The 23,044-nt window shown below is 35.8% G+C and overlaps 2 protein-coding genes across 2 annotated transcripts; both read left to right on the top strand.

The window, feature by feature from the left end:
- Positions 1 to 3,554: 3,554 nt before the first annotated feature.
- On the top strand, positions 3,555 to 10,486 carry LOC132029858 (uncharacterized). Its single transcript, XM_059419241.1, has 3 exons — positions 3,555 to 4,196; positions 6,367 to 6,447; positions 9,618 to 10,486. Exons 1-3 carry the CDS (start codon positions 3,788 to 3,790, stop codon positions 10,034 to 10,036), a joined length of 909 nt encoding a protein of 302 aa, XP_059275224.1. The 5' UTR covers positions 3,555 to 3,787; the 3' UTR covers positions 10,037 to 10,486.
- Positions 10,487 to 14,046: 3,560 nt separating this feature from the next.
- Positions 14,047 to 21,283, top strand: LOC132029856 (uncharacterized). The gene is made up of 8 exons (XM_059419239.1): positions 14,047 to 14,519; positions 17,355 to 17,513; positions 18,208 to 18,539; positions 19,201 to 19,540; positions 20,015 to 20,163; positions 20,269 to 20,362; positions 20,789 to 20,860; positions 20,999 to 21,283. Exons 1-8 carry the CDS (start codon positions 14,151 to 14,153, stop codon positions 21,041 to 21,043), a joined length of 1,560 nt encoding a protein of 519 aa, XP_059275222.1. The 5' UTR covers positions 14,047 to 14,150; the 3' UTR covers positions 21,044 to 21,283.
- Positions 21,284 to 23,044: the final 1,761 nt, after the last annotated feature.

Raw genomic sequence — 23,044 nt, 5'->3', positions numbered from 1 at the left:
TGACGTTGTTTTCGGCTCCACTAACATAATCACGCAACTTATTGCCAATATTTTCTTGTACCACCGTGCAGTAGGAGTATATACAAAATCCCCTTTTGAAGATGCTCTTAACTTTCTTGATTAAGAAATAACACAACCAAAATCTACTAAGGTTGCAGCCAAGATCATAGGTATGATGTTGTTAGAGTATGACAACAATGATAATGTCTTAGAAATCAGGGTAATTATGGTGAACAGGACAAAATGAAGGATGTCAAGAGGATATGCACAAACGCCCCAGTGAGGAGGTGTGAGAGGCTACTGTTGAAGGGCCTGCGGAGATGTAGAGGCAGGCCAAAAAAGTATTAAGGAGAGGTGATCTGACAAGACATGACAAGTTTTCGAAGTATCGAGGACATGACCCTTGATATGAGGTTGTGGAGGTTAAGGATTTGGGAAAAAGGCTAGTAGTAGGTAGTTACGCATTTGCTTTTTCTTACCAATAGTAGTATTAGTTTCGTTTTGTATTAATTTACTATCTTCAAATTTCTTATTCTTAGTTCTCTATTATTACTTGTTGTCTCTTACCTTCGATTTTCTTTCTATCTTGCTATTGTTGCTGCTTACGTTTCCATATCTGCTATTGTTATTGCTTATGTTTCCTTATCTGTTGTGTTTATCCTTTCCTTGAGCCGAGGATCTATAAAAAACAACCTCTCTACCTCCACAATATAGGAGTAATGTCTGCGTACACACGACTCTCTCTAGCTTCCACTTGTGGGATTACATTGGGTATGTTGTTGTTGTTATTGATGGAGTTCCAAACATATTTTCTTAGAAATTTGTCCCATAAAAATGATCCCAAAAATTAATGAATATTAAAGCGTAAAAAAATAATAATTAAAAATTGCCATGTGAATAGAAAATATTCACGTGGCAGCGACCATCAAGTGTATCACCTCTCTGGGCTTAGGTCGTATAAGGGCGGGCAATTCGCAGGATTGCCCTTCCTTTGGGATGGTCTTTAGTTTTTGCCCCTCAAAATGTTGGTCTTTAATTTTTGCCCTTCGCATTGCAATCCTGAGCTTCACGTAGAAATCATGAGGTTCTGGGTTCGAACCCCAGCTCAAGCATAAATTAAAAAATATCGCAAAGAAAGGCTTAGGTCGTGTGTATGCTGGACCCGGCATACACTTCTTAAAGAATAACTAAAGTTGTGCCGGACCCGGCATAACTATAAGTTCCGCCTTATAAGGCAAAGTTTATGCATTAAGGAAAAGTTCCGCCTTAAATGCATACTTTTAGTTATGCCTTAACTAACAGTATGCCCCACAAGGCCCTTAACTAAAAGTACGCCCCATAAGGCATGACTAAAAGTATGCCCCATAAGGTGGAATTTTTACTTAAGGCATAACTAAAAGTTTGTCTTATAAGGCAAAGTCTATGTCTTAAGGAAAAGTTATGCGCTTATAGGGCATTTTCGTTATGCGCTTAACTAAAAAGAAATCTGTACATGAGAATAACTAAATTATGTCTTAAGGAAAAGTTTTGCCTCATGGGTAGACATTTAATTAAGGCTTAAATAAAAGTTTGCCCATAAGGCATAAGTATGCCGGGTCCGGCATAACTTTGGTTATTCCTTAACAAGACCCAAGCCTTGCCTTGCGATTTTTTTTTAATTTATGCCTGAGCGGGGGTTCGAACCCAGAACCTCAGGTATAAGGTCATTTTTTTAAGAAGGACAAAGCTTAAAACCTGAAATATGAGAGCGATATTTAAAGAACCCCAAAGAAAATCTAAGCAATTTTTTGTATAAGGGGGAGGGTAGACTACCAAATGGCCATATATAAAGGGATAATTTGGAAAAATAATAATTTAAGTGCACATTAAATAAAATGTGTCAAGTTCATAGGTTCTCGAAGTATTAAGCCATTTAACAAGGACAATTAGGATGCAATTGGTGAGTTTAGATTTTATTTTGTAGTATAATCTAACTGCAAGATGCACAGAGAATGTGAAATGCCCGAGTATAATTACTCTTGAGAAATTTACAAGTGTTTGAATACCCTAACAATTAAATAGTTATAACTAAGATGAGTGTTTATAGATACATATTCTCTGAAAACATTAACAATGAATAGAACTGTCACGTCTAGTTCTTATCGATGAATTTTCTTCGGTCATGATGTGAATAGCATCCTTGTGACTATCACTATACTTCGTAAGCAATGTTAATAATAAACTTCGTGCCTGGAAAAAATTGGCGACAAATATAAAGGAGTTTCCTATGATTCTTCTCTTAAAAAACTTGATTCGAGAAGTTTTAAATTTATTCTTGAATATAACGAACATGGTCATATGCAAGGACTTGAGAACTTGATTTTCAATTTGATGAATTCGGTCAGACGCAAACGTTTAAGACCTTAATTTTGATGAATTTGAACGCTTGAAGTTGTCAGACCTCAAATTTTGAGGTAACTATGTGACATGCACCCAATGCCTTAAACTAGCATCTTGTTAGTCATGATCCTACTTATTTCATAAACAATGTGATACAATAATTCGATGAAATATCGGTAATTTTTATTTAAAAGTTTCCACAAGCTCAAGACGATATGTGTAATTTTTTAATTATGATATCAATAGATATACCTAGCCCTCAAAATACATGTCATGGAATATCTAAGGATAAACATAATAAAAATAAGGTTGGGGACGTCTCCCGATTCTATATTAATGATAAATACAATTCTATAAAAGAAAGGCTCTTGTGAAAATAGAAATGGAACTCACCATCATAACGATTGAGCCTCTCCACTCTCTATAACACCACATGAAGACCATTGTTACCCTACCACCACTTTCACCCTCATGATATTTACAAATGAGCGCTCAAAATTCACCTCGTGCATATGGTTTCTCACACTCCTTTATTTTTATCACTTTTTCAAATCACCATTTTATCTTTGCATGTAAGACTACGTGTCCTTTAATCCCATCTTGACCGCTATGATACTGTTGTAAATGACTTATTAGGAGCTGAATTATGTATACACATGTTTGTTTTAACCTTATGAAGTCGATGTGGAACTCCGACGTTATTATTAGTGAGCTGAAAAGGATTTGTGATGATTATTCAATGAGTTCGTTCGAGCTAATTTAAGACTTGAGGCCTGTTAATTTTGGCTTGGGAAATATAAATCTGGCTGTTAAAGGTTACAAGTGTTAAGAACATAGCGGTGCCGCTATCAAAATAATTACGTAGTTCTTCCAAATTTAGAGACAAATATAGATCATTTCACATAATTCAATGATAAATATTTGATATTTTTTCTCTTATAGAAAAAGAAAAAGATCACATACTAAAAGCTCGTGTAATTATTAGTCAATACGGACAGATTTAGCTCAAATTAATAACGATAAGGGTAGATCTAACCAACTATAAACGAAATACAAATGTTTGATCATTTTACAATAGTTAAAAACAAAAAACAAATTTGACCATCGTTTCAAGAAGCATAGGCAAGCAAATCCTTCACGCACAAGATAGCGATAAAAAAATGATGATATAAATACAACAATTATACTACTCGTAAAAAGGGAAGTAGACGCGTGACGGTGCTAATCAGAAAGCCGGTAAAGCAACAAACTAACTTTGGACATACCACCCATCATCCCCACCAACAACTACCATTTCCATTTCCAGGAATTTTCTTTTTTCTTCTCCAAACCCTTAATTCACGTCAAAATACATACATACGATACGCATATATGCCTTTGTACAGTTGTTGTTGTGGTTGAAATTCAAATGGCGACGATAATCGGAGATGCACTCCGTCAAGCATTCATGCCAAAACACGAATACGAGTGTCTCCGTGAAGAAGACAAAGCATGGAATCGTCTTCAAAGACCAATTGTGATCTGTACTTTAACCCTAATATCACTTTCTATTATCGTCTCTACTGTTATCAGCTTGAAAATAGTGTTTCCTATCGATCCTGCTCACCGGCCTTTTTGCAGTGACTACCGTATTCAACCGCTTTCAATTAATTTCACTAATATAGCTGGTAGTAGTGGTAGTGGTAGTGGTGGTGATTCGGATAGTTATCCTGGTGCGTTTTATTTAACGAATCAGGAGACTGTGGATTACTATTGGATGGTTCTGTTTGTTCCTTCGTCGTGTGTTTTCGCGGTCTCGGCAGTGTATCTAATTGCAGGTGAGAACAATTTATGTGTTTGTGTATAGTTGGATTATAACACATAGTTTAACTGAGTTCATATTTTTAGGGCAAATGAGAAGTAAACCTAATTTTGAATTCATTTTTGCAGTCTCAGCAGTGTATCTAATTGCAAGTGAGGAGATGTGAGAAAAATATATGTTTGATAATGTGTTTGTGTATATTTGGATTATAGCACAATGTTTATATGCATTCATTGCGAATAAGAAGTAAACCTAACTTTGATTTTGTTATTGAATTCGAAAAGTAGAACGTGTGTTTCATATGTGCGGCCTTGTCAGTGTATCTAATTGCAGGTGAGGAGATGTGGAAAATTTATGTTTGAGAATGTGTTTGTGTAGATTATAGCACTTAGTTTATATGTCTTCATATTTTAGGGCGATTAAGCAGTAAACCTAATTTTGATTTTGTTATTGAATTCGAAAAAAGGGGATGCGTGTTTCGTATATATCTAATTCTCTGATTACTTGTACTTACTACATATGCGTATTCAGTATCAAATTTTTCTGGCAAACGAGAGGTGAAATGAATGAACCTTCATTTGAATTTTGTTATTGCATTCGAAGAGTACAATGTGTATTTTCACGTACTTGTTAGTGTAAATAATTGCGAAAGTGGACATTTGAAAATTATATGGTAAATGTGGGTGTGTATCTTTGGATAAAATCACACGCTTTAATTCTATTCATCCTTTTAGGGCAAGTAAGAAGTAACTTTTCTTGAATCTAGTGTTGACATTGTTATTACATTCAAAGAGTAGAATGTGTATATCAGTGATGCTATGCTATGCTAATAAGAAAGTGAGGGATTTTATTGTCTCTTCTACTGAGTTAGGCCTAGAATTAGTTCGGCTTTTAATTGCTCATTTGTGGAGTTTTAACCGGCATTTACACTTAGGTGCCGTTTGGCCTTTGGCCATAAATACCAAAAAAAAATTGACTTTTTTTTTTTTTAATTTTGGAGTTGGAGTTGTGTTTGGCCATAGTTTTTGAAATTGTAGTTTTTGGTGAAATGTAGTTGTAAAAAAGTGAAAAAAATGAAATTTTTTTGAAAAACAAGTTTTTTGAGTTTTTGGTATTCCGGAATACAACTTCAAGTTGTATTCGGAATTTTCATGGCCAAACGCTGATTCCGGGAAAAAGTGAAAAAAATTTCCGGAAAAAAGTGAATAATTTTTATGGCCAAACGGCACCTTAGTCTTTCTGAGGATGGTTTCCGAGATGTTGCATGTTCATTAGAAAATGAAAGGGATAGACAGGACTCTCAAATGATCTGAAGGTTCAAAATGTGTGGAAGTATATATAGAAGTACATCTTACCTCAAAGAAATGTATATAGAAAGACATCTCTGGTTGTAATAAACTGCAACATGTATGTGAAATGGAAAAAGAATGTTTAGAAGCTATGAATGAGGATGTAATTATGAGACTCCATGTGAATATAGATAATTGATGGTTTCTTTTTGATGGTTGGTTAACTCTGATAAAGTTCATTAAAATCTTCTATTCCTTTAGTCTATGCTGTATTGAAATTTCAATGTCTCTGAAAAACTAATTGGACCTAGGCTCTTGGGAGGTCAAGTTATGAACTTAGAGATGAAAAGGTTTATGGTTTTTTTTTTTAAGGATGTACCGTCAATCTTTCGTGATGAGCATAGTTTTTAGGAGGCTAAATATAACATACTTTTGTTCAAGCATGTATTTCAGATGTGGTAACTCTTCAAATTTCAATTCCTCCTCGCATTTTGAAATGAAGGGAAGTCATATATTTGCCCGTCCTTTCGAAAATAAGAACGATCTCAACTCTTCTCATGTGTAAATGCCTGCAAAAAGTGCATCCTCTTTCCGTGCAATGATCAGTCGATAGGAAGGAAGGATAGGGATTGATGAGAATTAACAATTTATTATACACACGTACATAACGTGTACAACATAAATGCCTTGGCAATTCTACTGCCTTTTCTTTCTGCTGTTGTTTCTTTGCGTCTAATTGTAACCGAAATTGGGGTGCAAATAACAGGATTATGCATCTGGGCTCGTAAGTGTCCTGCTACCAGTTTTAATAGTTTAATTGTAACTGATTTATCAGGAAAAAAAGAGGGATTACAGCTGTCACTGTTTTGTTTTATGAAAAAACTTCAAAATTTGCAGGTATTATGGTCGCGTACGCTGCTCCAATGAGACATGGATGCTTGAGGGTTGTTGAGAATAACTATTGTGCTTCCAGAAGGGGTACATTTCTTGAATTATATGTTTTCCTACGACTCATTTTACCTTCAATAAGGGTAATACTCCAGTTGTAACAAGTGGTAGTGAAGTAAAAGGCGTTTAATTTTTCCTGTCTTTTCGGAAATTGTCTGATGTGGAAGGGGTCGCATTCCCTCCTTGTTTGCCTCCCCTTCCCTTCTAGGCTCTATGCACCAACCGTATTATATTACTTCGCCCCTGCAACCAATCCTCTTTTTACTGCATTTAAGCATAGCACTAGTTGAGGGAATACTAGATTTGTATTTGCTTTTAGGAAGGTTGCAAATAAATGCTGCTCTTATAAATCGAACTACTTTGGATATCAGCTATTTTGGGTGGAGAATCCGGCAGATTTGTTTCTGACTCGTACATTTCAAGTTTTCAAAGTTCTGTGTATTTAGATTTGTGGCTGATATCACGTTTCTCTTAGGGATGGACTTTTTTATTATTGGTGTGTGAAAAAACGATCTTGTCGGGAATGATTTGTGCTTGTATGTTTGTGGACAAAATAATTCTCAAGAGGTTAAGTACCAAAACTTCATATGGAAAAACTATCTGAGCTTGCAGAAATTAGGTCATTTCACTGATGTTCTTGTGCATCGATTAACAAACAGATTCAAATGCTTTTCTGTCTGTCTGTTTTCTCTACTTGTTATCTGTGTTTTTGGTGTGCATGTCCATGCTCTAGCTGGTTTTAGGAAGGCAAAAAAAAAATCATAAAATCAAGAGTTTGGTAGGTAAAACATCAATGCCTTGCCAGTAGTTTTCTTCCTTAACGGATTGGGTTTATTTAAGTTTGTTATACGAAAAAAGGAGCTATCTGCAGTAGTACAAAACAAAGCTAAGTAACCCACTGTTATAGCAAGTTTGTACTACAACAACAACAACATACCCAGTGTAGTCTCACAAGTGGGGCCTGGGGAAGGTGTTATAGCAAGTTTGTAGCAGCTTAAAATTGGAAGGTACAGAAGCGACAAGCTCTCAAAGATGTCATAGTGAAGAGAAGTTGGCCATACTTCCCGTGATTGAATAATATTGTATTAACTCTCAAACTTTTGTCGTGCAAGTTTTAGATGTTAACCAGATAAATGTAGATCTAGATTGTGTAAAATTTTGAAAAAAGTTAGTGCTTCCCCTGTACTGGAACTTACAACTGCTCACTTTCATGTCTTCATGGAAGAATAATCAGCTCTTGATGTACTTTTTTTCTTTTGTCGAAAGTACTTACTATGAGTACAGAGGAGACCTGTTGGTTTTTCTTCACTTTGTGAATTTGGAGTAATTTATGAATCATAAAACTTTTCTCAAGTATGACAATAACAGGGTATTTGAATTACATCTCTGATATCTCTAAGAAAGACAATTGTCTACCTCTATCAGAAATTTGTCTAAGTAAGCTGACTTAGTCTTTTTCTATGAGGCGGATCATGCTTAGACTTTCTTGTTTCATATTGAGAGTTTTAGAATCTCTTGGTATAGGGAAAGGTCTGGTTATCTCAATCTAAACGATGGGCAAAACTAGAAGTGCAGATGAAAAGTAATATTGTGGAAGGAACCAGGCGAGAGAATTGTCTTTGGTGGTGGAAATACAGCTGAATATAGATACTCTTTTTTTTTTTTTTTTTGATGACATGGGAACCCGCAGCCGCTACCCTTCGGGTGCGCACAGGGTAAACCCAGCTTCTGTGCAATAGCTCGCAAACCACACAGGAGAGATAACCCACACTAGGCAAGCCCCGTGCGACGAGCTCGACCCAGAAAGCAAAATCCCCTGCTGTTGTAGGCAGAGGGTTTCGTTTCGAACCTGAGACCTCCATTATGAAAGCCTCATGCTCAACCAGCTGAGCCACCCTTGCGGGTGCTGAATGTAGATACTCTTGAGAAATTAGAGCAGAATATAATGAAACAATACATAACCTTGCAGTACTCCAAGTGTGGGGTTAATCATTTAATATTGTATATCACGTGTACACCTTGCTATGAGCTTTTCAAAAGGATTTTAGATCATGTAAGAAGGAATCCATAACTTTGACCTGTTAGGACTTAGGACTATCCTTATTACATTAATGTACTTCCACCCTATAGGTAAAGCTTAAAATGAGTCGATCTAAGGAGAGCCTTAGAGGTTAGATCTAGGTTATTTTTACGAGCTGAGTCTGATTGTCAACACGAGCTAAGAGGCAAGCTTGAACCAGGCCGACTTAAATTTTTGTTGGGAACTGGAGTGTGAGCTGAAGTCAGCTTGTTCATTTTGGGCTCGAGATCATTTGTGAAGATAATTAACTTTGAGATTGTTCTTCAACTTGCCTGTGTCAATTTTTTTATTTAGTCTTTTGAATACAAATTATGATTTTATAATAAAAGTTAATTACTTGCCTATTGAATCACTTAGGGTTTGGAGAATTGGAAACTGTTAACTGAGGAATAACTTACCTTTTATATCTATGGAGGAAATTGTTGGGTGGTGGGGGTTTGTTTTTAAACTCTAAAGTCTAAACGAGTCGATCTGAGCTTTCCAGAGTGTAGCTCGTTAAATTATTGAGCTACTTGGAGAGCTAGGTTCGCTTAGTTTAATAACTAAAGGAGTTGAGCAGGAAGGTAGAGGGGCGGGCCCATACTCCCCTGAGGTACGAACCTATGCAGGGGATTATGTATATACTAAAATTGAGTACATAGAAGTCGAGTTGAGCTTTGATCATGAACTTGTCGATTCAGTTACCGTTCTCCCAGTTATTGGTTCTCCATGAGTTTGCTACTTATATTACTGAAGGAGTATTATGTGTGTAAAATGTGAGATGTCAACTCCAGAAGGAATTTCATTTCTCTAATCCATTCTTAAAGGTAAAACCAACTTGAACAATATTAATGGATAGGATTCAGGTCCCCAAAATTAGGATATTTGAGCTACAATGAATTTTGGAAGGTGATTGACGCGCGTGATAGGAGGTTTTGAATTACATTTGAAGAGATGGTTTAATACATTTCTTAGATTTCTTGGTTTTGTCTGCTTCACTGCTTACCATATTTCCCTGGGGGGAAGGGTGCGCTCTTGTTTCCCTGCTATTTGCTCGTGCGATGATTGGAAGTGCTGGATTGATTCATTCATTTCATCTCCTATTCTTGTGTGTCTAGCAACTCACCATTGTGTTTAACAGGTGGAGTGCGCTGTCTATCAATTCTCAATGTTGCTTTTGCTATCGTATTTGGTCTGCTTGCACTGTTTCTTGGTTCAACCCTTCTCACTTTAGGGAGCAGCTGTTCAGCGCCCTTGTTTTGGTGTTATGAGATTACTTCATGGGGGCTGGTGATTCTATATGGAGGGACTGCTTTCTTTCTAAGAAGAAAAGCTGCTGTAATTCTTGATGAAAGTGACTTCAGTGGGCGCAATCTTGGAGTAGAAATGCTTGAAGCAAATCCAATGGAGGTCACACCAGATGTAGAGAGGCGTGTGAATGAAAGTTTCAAGGCATGGATGGGTCCTTCTTTCTTGTCATCTGACGAGGAGGATGAATCTGACAACTACCAGGAAGTTCCAGCTATATCTCGTACCAACTCTAGCCGACAAAGACAATAATATGAATTTTCCTCCAGCTTCTTCACTTTCAGCCCTCCCGTTGGATGCCTCGAGCACTGATCGAAATATTGTGGTGAGCTTGATTTTCGCAAAGGTCTAACTATGATATCTGACCCAATCACTTGCATAACAAAACTGTTGAACAGAATAAGAGTGCTACAGCATCGGTTTATTTTGGTAGAGTTTCAGGTTTTGTATAGTTAGCATGAGGGAACATTTATTTTCTTGGTGGACGGGCTGGTAGTTTTGGATGGAGTAGCATGTAGGAATCTCTCAGTAATTGATTTGGAGTATACTAGTACTAACTAATACCCACGGTCATAGTGTTTCTGTGAATCTTATAGTAGCCTTGCTTAGTTGCTGATACCGAATTTCGTAGTAGTTCCTTAGAATTTCCCGCCCCACTTGATATAAGTTTTGAATATTAGAATGAGCACAAATTAGTGTATAGCATCCTTTTTTGGATGATATGCGACACAGCTGAATAGATACAAAAAATTCCATGTTTTAGTAATTTTGCTGACGTGAAAATAAACATACGCGACAAGTTATTTTATAAAATATGTCAAGCCTTGTGGGACTTCAAATATTACTTCCATATAGAACATAAAATACAAAATGACTAAAATTGTCCACCAGCTTAATTTGTAGAGGGCAATTCGCAGAATTGCCCTTCTTTTGGGGTGGTTTTTAAATTTTGCCCTTCATATTTGAAATGTTTAAATTTTCTTTTTTCTGCTTGCATGGGTTCTGTGTTCGAACCCATGCGCGATAAAATTTTAAAAAAATTCGCAAGGCGGTTTAAATTTCGCTATTTATCGCTCAACAAAGATACGCTTGTTAAGGAATTACACATTTATCTTGACCAAGATACCATGCCTTATCGTAAGGCACTTAGCATAAGTATCTTAGCATAACTTTGATAATTCCTTCACAAAGTTATGCGTGGGGCATACTCTTTAATGGGCAAACTTTTATGCTGGACCGGCATAACTTTGTGAAGGAATTATCAAGTGTGCTGGGACCCGGCCTCTTATGCCAAAATACGCCGCAAGGCATAAGTATGGGTCCGTATCGGCACTTTGATAATTCCTTTCACAAAGTTATGCTTGGGGGCATACTTAATGGGCAAACTTTTATGGGACCGGCATAACTTTGTGAAATTATCAAAGTTATGGGACCGGATACTTATGCTAAATGCGCACAAGGCATAAGTATGCGGGTCGGCATAACTTTGGTAATTCCTTAACAAAAGTATGCGGGTTAAGAGATAAATAAATTTAAACTTACGCTAACGAATTTTTTTTTAAAATTTTAATTTGCGCGTGGGTTCGAACCCGGAACATGGGTGTTAGCCGAAGGGCAAATTTTAAAGATTTCAAATATGAGGGGCAAAATTTAAAGACCACCCCAAACGAAGGGCACTCCGCGCAAAAAAATATTTGTAGAATGTTAGAAGTGAGGCTTTGTATTTCTCCTTCAAACCAGAAAGTGGCCGCGTTTTTCACGTTGTCCTTGTGACTAGACTGGGCAATTTGCAGGATTATCCTTCGCTGGGGGTGGTCTTTAATTTTTACCCCTCAAAGTGGTGGTCTTTAAATTTTGTCCTTCAAGCAGAAATTCGGCCTTCGTTTGGTAGATTTGCAAAATTCTACCTTGTGATTTTTTTTTTTTTTTACTGAGCTGGGGTTTGAATTCACAATCTCGGGGTGTTAGGCGAGGGGTAAAACATAAGGACCACCAATTTAAAGGGCAAAAATTAAAGACCGCCCCAATTGAAGGGCAATCCGCGCAAAAAAAATGGACTAGAATTAGGGAAAAGTGCACATATAGCGGATTCAGGACTCATATTTAAGATGAAGTTTATAAATTTTATAAGTTCAGCGGCTTCAAAATAAACTTCAGGCATATGGCCAAATTTCCGACAATTTGGATGCAAGCAAACTTTGAACATTTTTGTTTGAAGTTGGGTTTTGCAATCCCAAACTTTAGACCTATATATCTAAGTTTGACTTACTAAGCCTAGCTTTTCATTAAATACATTAGAATGCTAGAAGGAATTGAAAACGAAGATTCCAACTAACATCTCTTGGATGAAAAAACTTACGAGATATTCGACAAGTTTGAAAAAATGAATAAATTGGCGGAAACTGGTTGTAGATAACAAAATTTTATTGAATTTAAATCCATAAGAAATTCGGATCATGGTAAATTCAAAATATATTAGTCCAAATAAATATTATGGGCTAATATAATTGGGTTAATTAGTTAGGTCCAATAAATATGGATTTAATTAGAGGAGTTCAAATGCATTGGGCTAGCCCATTTAATTAGGCTACAAATGATGAGCCCACTTTGTCCAATAGCCCGAAGATATCAATCTTATCCAAGAGCCCAAATTGGTGCGCATGTCCAAATGACGTGGCACGCTAAGTCAAACGAAGGAGCCAACGGGATCATGCCACGTGTCAAAATGATGCGACATGCCTAGTCAATCAAGGCCAATGAAGATGCGCCACGTGTACAAGTGACGTGTTCCGACCCAATCAAATATCGACATGTCGGCTTAAATCGATTAGTCGAAAAAACTGTCCCTTATCACAACTCCCTCCATCCTACTGTTATAAATAGGGTCTCATAATTCGAAGGGGACGGAAATTCTAACGAAGACGAGGAGGCTTTCGTGGATCAAACGCCGCATTTCTCTGTTGAAAGCGTTGCGCTCAAGTATTTCTCTAGAAGTTCTAGAGATCAAGGCGAAGATTCAAGACCAAGTTTCAAAGCCCGTTGAATTCAAGTCCAAGTCAAAATCAAATTAAATCAAGTTAGTCAAACAAAAGCGTTGAATTTATTGTTCAAAAAAATGGATCAATCATAGAGATTGTAACACTCATATTCTGAAATCAAATACAACGATTGTTGCGATATTTTCCTGTCTTGATTATTATTTTCTCGATGCGAATTTTATTGTCTACATTGGTTACTCATTAAATTTTTATTTAAATCTAAATAGTACTATCAAGTTGATTCAAATTTCGATACAACGAAATGAACAAAAAGATGAGGAGGATTGACATTTTTACTCAAAGATAGCTAGGACTTGACTACAAGTTAAATTAGTTAGAAAATTGAAATATTAACTTAAATAATGTGGTGGACACTAGCCACCCCATGAAATTTTTACCTGGTGACTCAAGTTTTGATACAACCAATCAAATACGAAGTAATTGCTTGGTTTGCCGTTCAAATGGCCTAGTCTTTAATTTTTTCCTTCAAAATCGAACTTATGCTTAGCGAGCATAAATTCTTTAAGTGTGCTGGCAAAAGTCAAAACTTGTGAATATTATGATGCATAACTTATGCCCTCTAAGCATAAGTTCGATTTTGAAGGGAAAATGAAAGACCTGACATTTTGAGGACAAAAACTAAAGACCAGCACAAAATAGGAACAAAAGTGCAAATGACCCAATAAATACCATTTTTTTGTGCGGAATTCCCTTCAAAGGCACTGGTCTTTAATTTTTATCCCTCCAATTGGTGGTCTTTAATTTTTAGCCTTCGCTAAAAACCTCTTGTCCGGGTTCAAACTCTCGCTTAATAAAAAATAAAAAAATTATTCGCAAGGTAGAGTTCGGATTCGCAAGACAGGGTTTTGCTACCTTCAGGCAGGGCAAAAGGTTTGCATTAAGGAAATTTTTTATTTTTATTTTTTAATTCAGTTGAAATTTTGTAAAACTCTGCTTTAAGACCTAACTTTTGTCCGAATAGGCCTAATTTTTCTACGAAACTCTCTCTTGCAATTTTTTTTTTTAATTTAGCCTGAATTCGAACTCAGGACCGTTGGGTGTTAAGCGAAGGGCAACTATTAAAGACCACCAAAATTAAAGACCATGCCAAAAGACGGACAATCCGCGCAAAAACTACCAAATATTGCAACAAAAAACAGGCCGCGGAGCACCTCCGCAGCGATAAAAAGCCCAAAAACCATAATAAAGCCCAAGAAGCCCACATCTTCTCCACTAGATTCCTTAGGTCAAGAAACAGAACCAAAAACCTCCTTCTTCACCACTGGTCCTCACTTCCGCCCTAAACCCAAACCCTTGAAACCCTAACAATGGCAGCAGCTTCCTACGAATACGAAGACGGTGGATACCCACAACAACAACCCGATGCATCTCCATACGACCCGAATTTCGTACCCGATTCGGTAAAATCATTCGTAGTTCATCTATACAGACACATAAGAGAGAAGAATGTATACGAGATTCATCAGATGTATGAAACATCTTTCCAGACATTGAGTGAACGTATGTTTAAGGAAACACCTTGGCCTTCAGTTGATGCTGTTGCTTCTTACGTTGATAATGACCATGTTTTCTGTTTGCTTTATCGTGAGATGTGGTTTCGTCATTTGTATGCTAGGCTTTCTCCTACTCTTAGACAAAGAATTGATTCTTGGGATAATTATTGCAGCCTTTTTCAGGTTTGTTCTCCTTTTTTATTTTTTTTTATTGTGTTGTTTTGTGTTATCCGGTTTAGCTATTTATGTAACCAGAGGCGAATCCAAGATTTCATGAGGATGGGTTCACCATTGCTTTAGAAAATAATGGCAAAAGTTAAAAAAAACTGCGTGAGATTGAACCCATGACCTTCATAATACAAAGATAACCTTTGACCAGTGCTCCACTCAGCCTATTATGACCATGTGTTCACTTAGTTAATATTAGATATATTTTCAGAATTATACACATAATATATCGAGATTAGTCGAGTGACCATGTGTTCACGTGACCCAAAATTTACACACAAATTCGCCCCTGTATGTAACATAATATTGGAATGGGGATTGTCAGGATTAGTTTTCTTATAGTTTTTCTTGCTGGTTAAGGATGGCAATTTAGTGCCTTTATATCCATTTTTGATGTGTTGTTATGTGTTACATGGTTTAGCTGTTTCTGTAACATAATATTCGAATTCGGGTTATCAGGATTAGTTTCCTTATGGTTTTTCTTCTTCGTTATGTCAATTTTAGTGCCTTTTTATCCAGTTTTTCTTTATGTGTTGTTTTGTGTTATCCGGTTTAGCTGTTTCCGTAACATCGTATGTGAATTAGGATTGTAGGATTAGGTTTCTTATGCTTTTCTTCTTCGTTAAATATGTCAACTTTAGCGCCTTTTTATCAAATTTTTTGATGTGTTGTTTTGTGTTATCCGGTTTTACTCCAACTCTCCATAATTTGGATTCTTTAACACTAGGGGTTTTTGGTTCGAAGACAAGTAATGCCAGTAGTAATGCTGGGATTATTTCTTATCGACTGGTGCATTGTATAATTTCTAATAGTACTGAATAGGTGTATCCGTGTATAAGTTTAAAAATAGTACCAGTGTTGTTAATGCCATAATTTGCTATGTATAAGAATATTACTGAATAAGGTGTGTAAGTAATATTGGTATTAGTTGTACTAGACTTAACCTTGCAACCCAACATTGTACTAAAATTTTATACCAGAATTATTCTGTCTAATACACCCTACCAAACTACCCCTAGATGTTTTCTTTGGTTCTACTTACATAGATGTCAACAAGTAGAATAAAAAGACTCCCTAAATCATGCACATTCTCCATATAAGGAAAATAACCAGAATAGAGTGAGGGGGATGACATGATTTCCCCTCTAAATTGTACTCCATAAGCCTAAAAGAATCATTTTTATCAAAATTGTTGCTACTCAGAATATATCTTTCGTAACTATAGTAGCTCGTGGGGTTCTTATGTTGGATCTGAGACTAAATATTTAACTATAGATGTTTTATTGGAACTTGGAACAGCGTTTCACTGTTTCCTTGTAGTTGTTTATAGGCATTTTTGCTTATTTTTCTGTATTTGTTTGGAGGCATATAATGTGCTGAAAACTGTTGTATCTTTGTATAGTTGATTTGTGGTTGCTTTTCTCGTTTTTGATATTTTCGATTCTTGTGGTAGTTAGTCTTATTTATTTTATGATCGGTGAATCATATGCAGGAGAAATAACATTATTTGCTAGATAGTTTGCTCCTTTTGTATCAAGTTAGTGAAATATTGATGACATCTTTTGTGGCTTCTCTCTTTGAGGTGTTCAAATAACTCTCAGGAAGTCCTTGCTAGAGCCATGACTACTAATCTGTCTCATTTTAGGTGATATACACTCGTATATTGCTCATCTTTGACTAGACCCAGAGTTTAAGATGTTAGTTTGATGCGTGTTATTACTTAAGGAAAATATATTTGGCTTGTGTATTGTACTCGTGGTAGTGGAAGAAAATAGTAACATAGTGGTTGAAAAGTTAGATAGAGAAAGCCAATGTTACATTTTCAAAAAGAAAAAGTTAGATAGAGAAAGCCAATGTTACATTTTCAAAAAGAAAAAGTTAGATAGAGAAAGCCACATCAACGCTTAAAATTGGATAGTTAAATGGATCTGAATTCTTGGCTGTTGGAAGTTGTATTGAATAGTATTATTAATAGTGTTGAAAATTTGGGATACTCCAAAAGAAAAAGAGTACCATATAAATACATTGTTTGTACTAGAAAAAAAATTTGTAACGGTTGGAAGTTGTATTCTGCTTTATCTTTCAAAAGAAAAGTCTGCATGAATTACAAGAGATTATAGATCTTTCAAAACAAATTTCTTCGATGTAATTTTAGGTCTACCCCGTGCCCTTTTAAAACCTTCACTTACCATGGTTTCACACCCACAAACAACCAATCCCAAGGCTAACTTCTCTCGTTTTATCCTCAGTACGTGCTGCATGCACCTTCTGTCGAATGTGGTTGTTTTAATAAATCTAGTCTTGTATGCCATACATCCATTTTAGCATTTGCATCTCGGCAACACTCATCTTGTGGATATGTTGGACTTTAGCAGCCCAACATTAACTCCAATATAATCTTGTTAGTCTTATAATTACCTTTCACTTTGTTAGATTATGAGTAAGTATTCTTATATAAAATTTCTTTGCATAGAGAACTGTTAAGTGTTTGTACTATATAAATTTCTCTCTCCCCCCTCTTATCTTCTGATTATATATAGAATATCTCCTTTTTGGGTATCCATTTTAGGTTAATAGCATATATTTCATAGATGGACAAAATTGGGGCAGTACTATGTTTGTCTTGCAGTATGGATGTATTTCATTTATTTATTTATTAATGAATCCACGTAGTTACAGTATATATTTTGGTATCTATGGTTCACTGATTTTGAAGCCTTGGAACAAAGATATTTATTGGCCTTGTGAAATAAATCTAGAGTCTTACATATAGACTGTGCATTGCTGTAGGTGGTGCTGCATGGTGTGGTTAACATGCAATTGCCAAACCAGTGGTTGTGGGACATGGTAGATGAGTTTGTATACCAATTCCAGGCATTCTGTCAATACCGTGCAAAGATGAAGAACAAAACTGCTGAGGAGATTGCATTGCTGAAGCAATATGACCAGGTAGCTTACAGATTACCATGACTTTTCTTCTTCCCTTTAGTTTAACCTATTAATATTGTCTGAGTTATAAGATTATCTGAAATACTTGTTCAGTTAGTTCTCTATTTTACTTGTAAAGATCTTTCTAACATTTTCTCTTGCTTTTCATTATTGTTTGTGTATTTACTCTCTTAACATTGGTGATAACGTTGTTTTAGATAAAACTGAATTATTGGTTATATGAATTGTCTGTATGTGCATATGTTATAATGCAGTAAATTTATCCTGTAACATTGTTTCTGACCCATACATCTTGTGACATTGTTTTCTGGCATTTTTTTAATCTGGTTTTCAGTTTATTACCAGGGGCATTGATGTTGCATTCAAGTAATGTAGTTGATTTTTAGCCTGTAGCTAAGGTCATACATTGCTGGTGGTTGAGTAAGAGTTGCTCTTTAGCTTGTATCTAAGGTCTTCCATTGACATTTGGTGTTACAAGCATGAATAAGCAAGGCTATATTGGCTTTAGTGATGGGAGAAAGTTATGGTATTGATAGATATTAAGTATTAAAGTGCCAAGTGGCCATTAGATGAAAAGATTGGATTAGTTGTCAAGCCTGACTTGGACATTTACCAATATATTTCTGTATTATGATTCACATAAATCATTTATGATCCTCTTGTCTTAAACAAATCTCTAAATGATGTTTATCAGGCTTGGAATGTCTACGGCGTCCTCAACTTCTTACAAGCCCTTGTGGAGAAATCGACGATAATCCAAATATTGGAGAGGGAGAAGGAAGGTCTTGAAGAGTTTACTGCTACTGATGGGTATGATTACAGTGGTGGAAGTAATGTCTTGAAGGTTTTGGGCTATTTCAGCATGATAGGCTTGCTTAGAGTTCATTGTTTGTTGGGTGATTATCATACTGGCTTGAAGTGCTTACGTCCAATTGACATAACGCAGCAAGGTGTTTACACCAGTGTTATTGGAAGCCACATAACCACAATATATCACTACGGCTTTGCTAATCTTATGTTGAGGAGGTATGTTGGTATTTATTTTGTCCCAACTCTTGCATTAATGTCGTATGTACTACACAGTTCTATATTATCATGTGCACTTTATATTGTTATTACTAACAGGTTATCTTAAACTATGCATTCCTTTCATTTTGCGTAATATTGCTTGTCATAATGTTATTATTAAATTAAAGAAACTAGCTGAACTATCGGGAAACGACTGATGTTTTTTGTTATTGGAAACTGAAGAAAATATGCAGTAGAGGACATTCGTCATATAATTTGCAACCTCATTAACTGTCTGGTATTAGGGAGTTATATGCTCTTTTCTTTTATTTAAACCGTTAGGGTATGTTACTTTTCCTAGAAAAAGAAAAGATTTGGCATGTTGCTTATCATTTAACCACTCAATCCTTCTCAAAAGAAGATACTGTTTAATATTGCTGCTTTACAGACAATTCGTAATAACAGTGGAATTCAGATCTTTTAGTTTTCTTAATCACGTGATTAGATTTCATTCTGGGGAAAGTGGTGATTCTCTGTTTTTTCTTGGGGTGTGGGCATCTTTAATCAACGAGCCACCTCACCAATCTCCAAGTGCTCGAAGTTCTAGGTGTATTTACTTTTGCTTTAGCGGAGTAGTTTTGTTTTCTCTAATCTGGAAACTGGATTCACCATGTTACAGGTATGTAGAGGCTATCCATGAATTTAACAAAATCCTTCTATATATTTATAAGACAAAACAGTATCACCAGAAGTCACCTCAGTACGAGCAGATACTGAAGAAAAATGAGCAGATGTATGCCCTGTTGGCTATATCTTTGTCACTGTGCCCTCAAGTGAAACTTGTTGAAGAAACTGTGAATTCTCAATTAAGAGAGAAGTATGGTGAGAAGATGGCGAGAATGCAAAGATATGATGATGAGGCATTTGCACTCTATGATGAGCTCTTCTCATATGCATGCCCTAAGTTCATTACTCCCTCTGCTCCAAGTTTTGAGGAGCCTCTTGTAAATTACAACCAGGTATATTCTTGCCAGACCTGTTTTAATTGGACTTAATTTCTGGACCTTTCTATCCCACTTGCAAGCTGAGTTTAAACATTGTTCTCCTCAATCCTCCATGAAAATGTTCATTTATTAGATATCCTCTTACAATTTATAGAATCTTTTGTGTAGATAGCTAGGGTTCACTTTAAAAAAAAATAAAAAAATACTTGCTTAGTGCTAGTTTTGATGTCAATAATGCTTACCTTTTCAAAGAAAATGTTCATCTATTACTAGAAATGTTTACTTCGATTGCATCCAATTTGCTCCTCCAGTCCTCGGTGCAATTATCCTTGTGTAGTTCATGTGTAGTATTGCTCCATGTCTCATTTCTTGACTGCACATTTCGAACGGCAATGGACTGATGGCTCTGTATGCTCCCATCACGACACATTTTTTCAGCTTTTACTCAGCTATGGCAGTGCTGTTAAATTTTTATGTTGTCTGCTTCAGGATGCCTATAGGCTACAGCTGAAGCTGTTCCTTTATGAAGTGAAGCAGCAACAATTATTGGCCGGTGTTAGGACCTTTCTGAAAGTGTATTCAACAATCTCCCTGGGGAAACTTGCAAATTACATGGAAGTTGATGAACCCACTCTAAGGTCTCAAACGTCTTATGTATTTAGTGGGTTTGTTATTATGATACAAATTTTCAGTTGTGATCTATGATTTTGTGGGCTTATAATACTGAGTTCCATGTTACACAGGACAATTTTGATGACATACAAGCACAAAACACATGCTGTCGATTCCGATGGCAAGATAACTTCTAATGCTGATGTAGACTTCTACATTGATGAAGTAAGGAACACATGTTCTGTAACTATCTTTCTCTTTTAATCTGTTTACTCCTTTCTCCATTGGGTAATAGGTGGCCAACAACATTATTTATTAAAATTAGTCTAGGTAATTTGCCTGGAGGTTTATGCCTGTTATTCTTGTTTGATCATATATTCAAAATAATGCCTTTTTGAGTAGTTCAGGTAGTCAACTGCTTTTCTGCATCTACCTTTGTCATCATTCTCAAGAGATGCAAATAATTACCGTGGTGATTGTTTTTCTTGTTCCAGTGTCATTTAACTTTTGGAAATTCTTTCCAGTAGCCTTCAGTACTATTAGTCTTGGGCGAGAAATAGATGTGAAATTCTAGTTCAGAACTAGTTCTTACCCGAGGTAGTAAATGTGTCATACATTCTGCAAAATGATTCATGTTATTTTTCATTCCAGGACATGATCCGCGTAGTAGAATCTAAACCGGCCAAGAAGTATGGTGATTACTTTTTGCGTCAGATTGTGAAGGTAATTCTTGTAAAACATTCTCAGCCGTGGTTTTCATTTCTTGTAAAACATTCTCAGCCGTGATTTTCATTCTCTCTTGTAACATACTCATGCAATGTGCTTATCTTGATTGCCATCTCTTCCATGTTTGTTTTCCAGCTTGAAGGGATCATGACTGACATTGACAGGATAAAGCTGGACTAGGCTACCTTCCTATGTCCTAGTATTAGTAGCGCTAGCTTATTTTGAGCTTTCATTTTTGTACTAAGAGGAGGAAGTGGAAAGAGAGTATGCATTTTTTTTTTTTTCCAGTTTGAGATCGGCTATTATGCAACTATGTTGATTAATGATCAGTTAAAAACAATTTCTTCTCGAATTGTAATTTATCAATACAAGTTGTCTTTTGTTAAAAGTTCAAAACCGAGCTTTGGGTTCAGCCGACAACCGAGCTTCTGCATTAGGTCTAAGAAGGCCTTTCTTTTTATTACTACTTATCTTGACTGAAGTTATCTTAGTATTTAAGACGGTGTTTTTCCTCAGTATTGAGTGTATGTTTTCTGCCAAAAAAGAAATGGTCGATTGCATCAATTGCAACCAGAAGGAAGATTAATAAGTGGTTTTTGATACAAGAAAGCATATTAAATTTCATCTTTGTCAAACGCCTATAATTTATTCATTATTTGAACAGAAATTTTGTTCAACTTAGAAAGGAAAGCAAAGAAAGACGTAAACAATTGACAGTATTTGTTTCATCTCAACGACTTTTTCCTAAACACGTCAGATAAAAGTAAAGCTAGAAACATCAAATCTTTCAAGAAAACGTGTACGCCGTAGACATTTGAAATTGGCTCCTTGGATATTGGAAAGTAGACTTGTTTCCACTGAGTTATTTTCCATGAAGTGATATGTGCCACGCACAAAACCCAAAACATATGAATAATAGTGCATATCGTCAACAAAGCACCTGTTTCCAACTGCAACCAACTTTAAAGTATTCTCCACCCCCTCCTTTTCAATGTGTGAGGATAACGCCTTTCTCTTCTTAAACACAAAATGCCTAGAGTAAGTAGCAATTAATACTATTATTCATGAATTGTTAAGCAATGGTAAGGTGCAGGAGGTAATAAGGCTGGTTTTTTCGTTTAATAAAAGCATGACACGTGACTTTGTAAAATCGAAAATGAAGCTTTAACGCGTGAGAGGTAAATATAGCTAGTTTTAACGCGTGAAGGGTAAATATAGCTCTAAAGTATGACAGTAGGGGTGTATTTGTTGGAAAAGGAGAACGGAGGACAAATATATATAACTTATTTTCGATTGTAGAAGGGCAAATATGACCCTTTCCCATTTTCTAAATACAAGTGTGTCATGTGCTTTGTATTGCGGACCCGGGGTTATATTGGAAATTTATTGAAATCAGGCGACTTTGTTGGCTGGATAAGTGTTTTAATGTAGTAATAAGTTGTGTTCTTTCACGAAGGGGTGTCATTTTAAACACTTACAGTATTGGAACAAATACTATTACTATACTAATGAGTTAAAATTGGGAGCAATTTGAATGAGGTCATTATGGTTTTCTGACTTCAAATTGTCAGCAATTACGATGAAAATAAATGCAAATGCTTACTCTACTTTTCGTTCTTCTTATTCATCTGAATATCAACATGACAACAACTAGTATTAGAATAGTATTTATAGCTTGTAATTTTCATAGTTAGAATGTCTAGTTCTGTTCCTTTTCATTTGCTTGACAACTGTATTAATTAATTGAAATTTAAGTCTGTGCAAATCATATCTTTTTAAAAAATGCTCATGATTTGTAAGTGTTTTAGTTAATTTGAAAAGAAAAAAAAATGCGCATAATTTGCTTATGTCTTAATTAATTCAAAAAAGACCAAATAAAGTGAGAAAAGTAGCAAGTCGGATAAAACTACATGCAAATCTACAAACACAATATGTTTATTTTGTCATGAGCAAAGAGATAAGTAGTACGAAATAAGAGATTTGTGTTTGCTTGTTATTTCCGGCAAGAGAATCCCCAGGATCTGTTTTCTTCTTCTATTCCATCAATTCATAACTACAAATTAACTTGAATTACATCAGAAGAGAAAGCAATGAGAAAAAATACTTCATTATTCTATAACATTTCTGGATATTACTCCTTTATTTTGTATATCTTTCAAAACTTTCACACTCAAATAATAC

Source organism: Lycium ferocissimum, chromosome 9 (genome assembly GCF_029784015.1).
Source record: "Lycium ferocissimum isolate CSIRO_LF1 chromosome 9, AGI_CSIRO_Lferr_CH_V1, whole genome shotgun sequence".
Taxonomy (NCBI): domain Eukaryota; kingdom Viridiplantae; phylum Streptophyta; class Magnoliopsida; order Solanales; family Solanaceae; genus Lycium; species Lycium ferocissimum.
The sequence above is the reverse complement of the archived record's forward strand: the minus strand, read 5'-3'. Positions and strand labels throughout refer to the sequence as shown.

What these genes read in the sequence shown, in the direction of transcription:
- LOC132029858 (XM_059419241.1), top strand. Translation starts at nt 3,788, where the DNA reads ATGGCGACGATAATCGGAGATGCACTCCGTCAAGCATTCATGCCAAAA. An exon ending in GGCAGTGTATCTAATTGCAG is followed by an intron (nt 4,197 to 6,366) that starts GTGAGAACAATT and finishes CAAAATTTGCAG; the next exon opens with GTATTATGGTCGCGTACGCT. An exon ending in CTATTGTGCTTCCAGAAGGG is followed by an intron (nt 6,448 to 9,617) that starts GTACATTTCTTG and finishes TGTGTTTAACAG; the next exon opens with GTGGAGTGCGCTGTCTATCA.
- LOC132029856 (XM_059419239.1), top strand. Translation starts at nt 14,151, where the DNA reads ATGGCAGCAGCTTCCTACGAATACGAAGACGGTGGATACCCACAACAA. An exon ending in ATTATTGCAGCCTTTTTCAG is followed by an intron (nt 14,520 to 17,354) that starts GTTTGTTCTCCT and finishes GCATTGCTGTAG; the next exon opens with GTGGTGCTGCATGGTGTGGT. An exon ending in GCTAATCTTATGTTGAGGAG is followed by an intron (nt 18,540 to 19,200) that starts GTATGTTGGTAT and finishes ACCATGTTACAG; the next exon opens with GTATGTAGAGGCTATCCATG.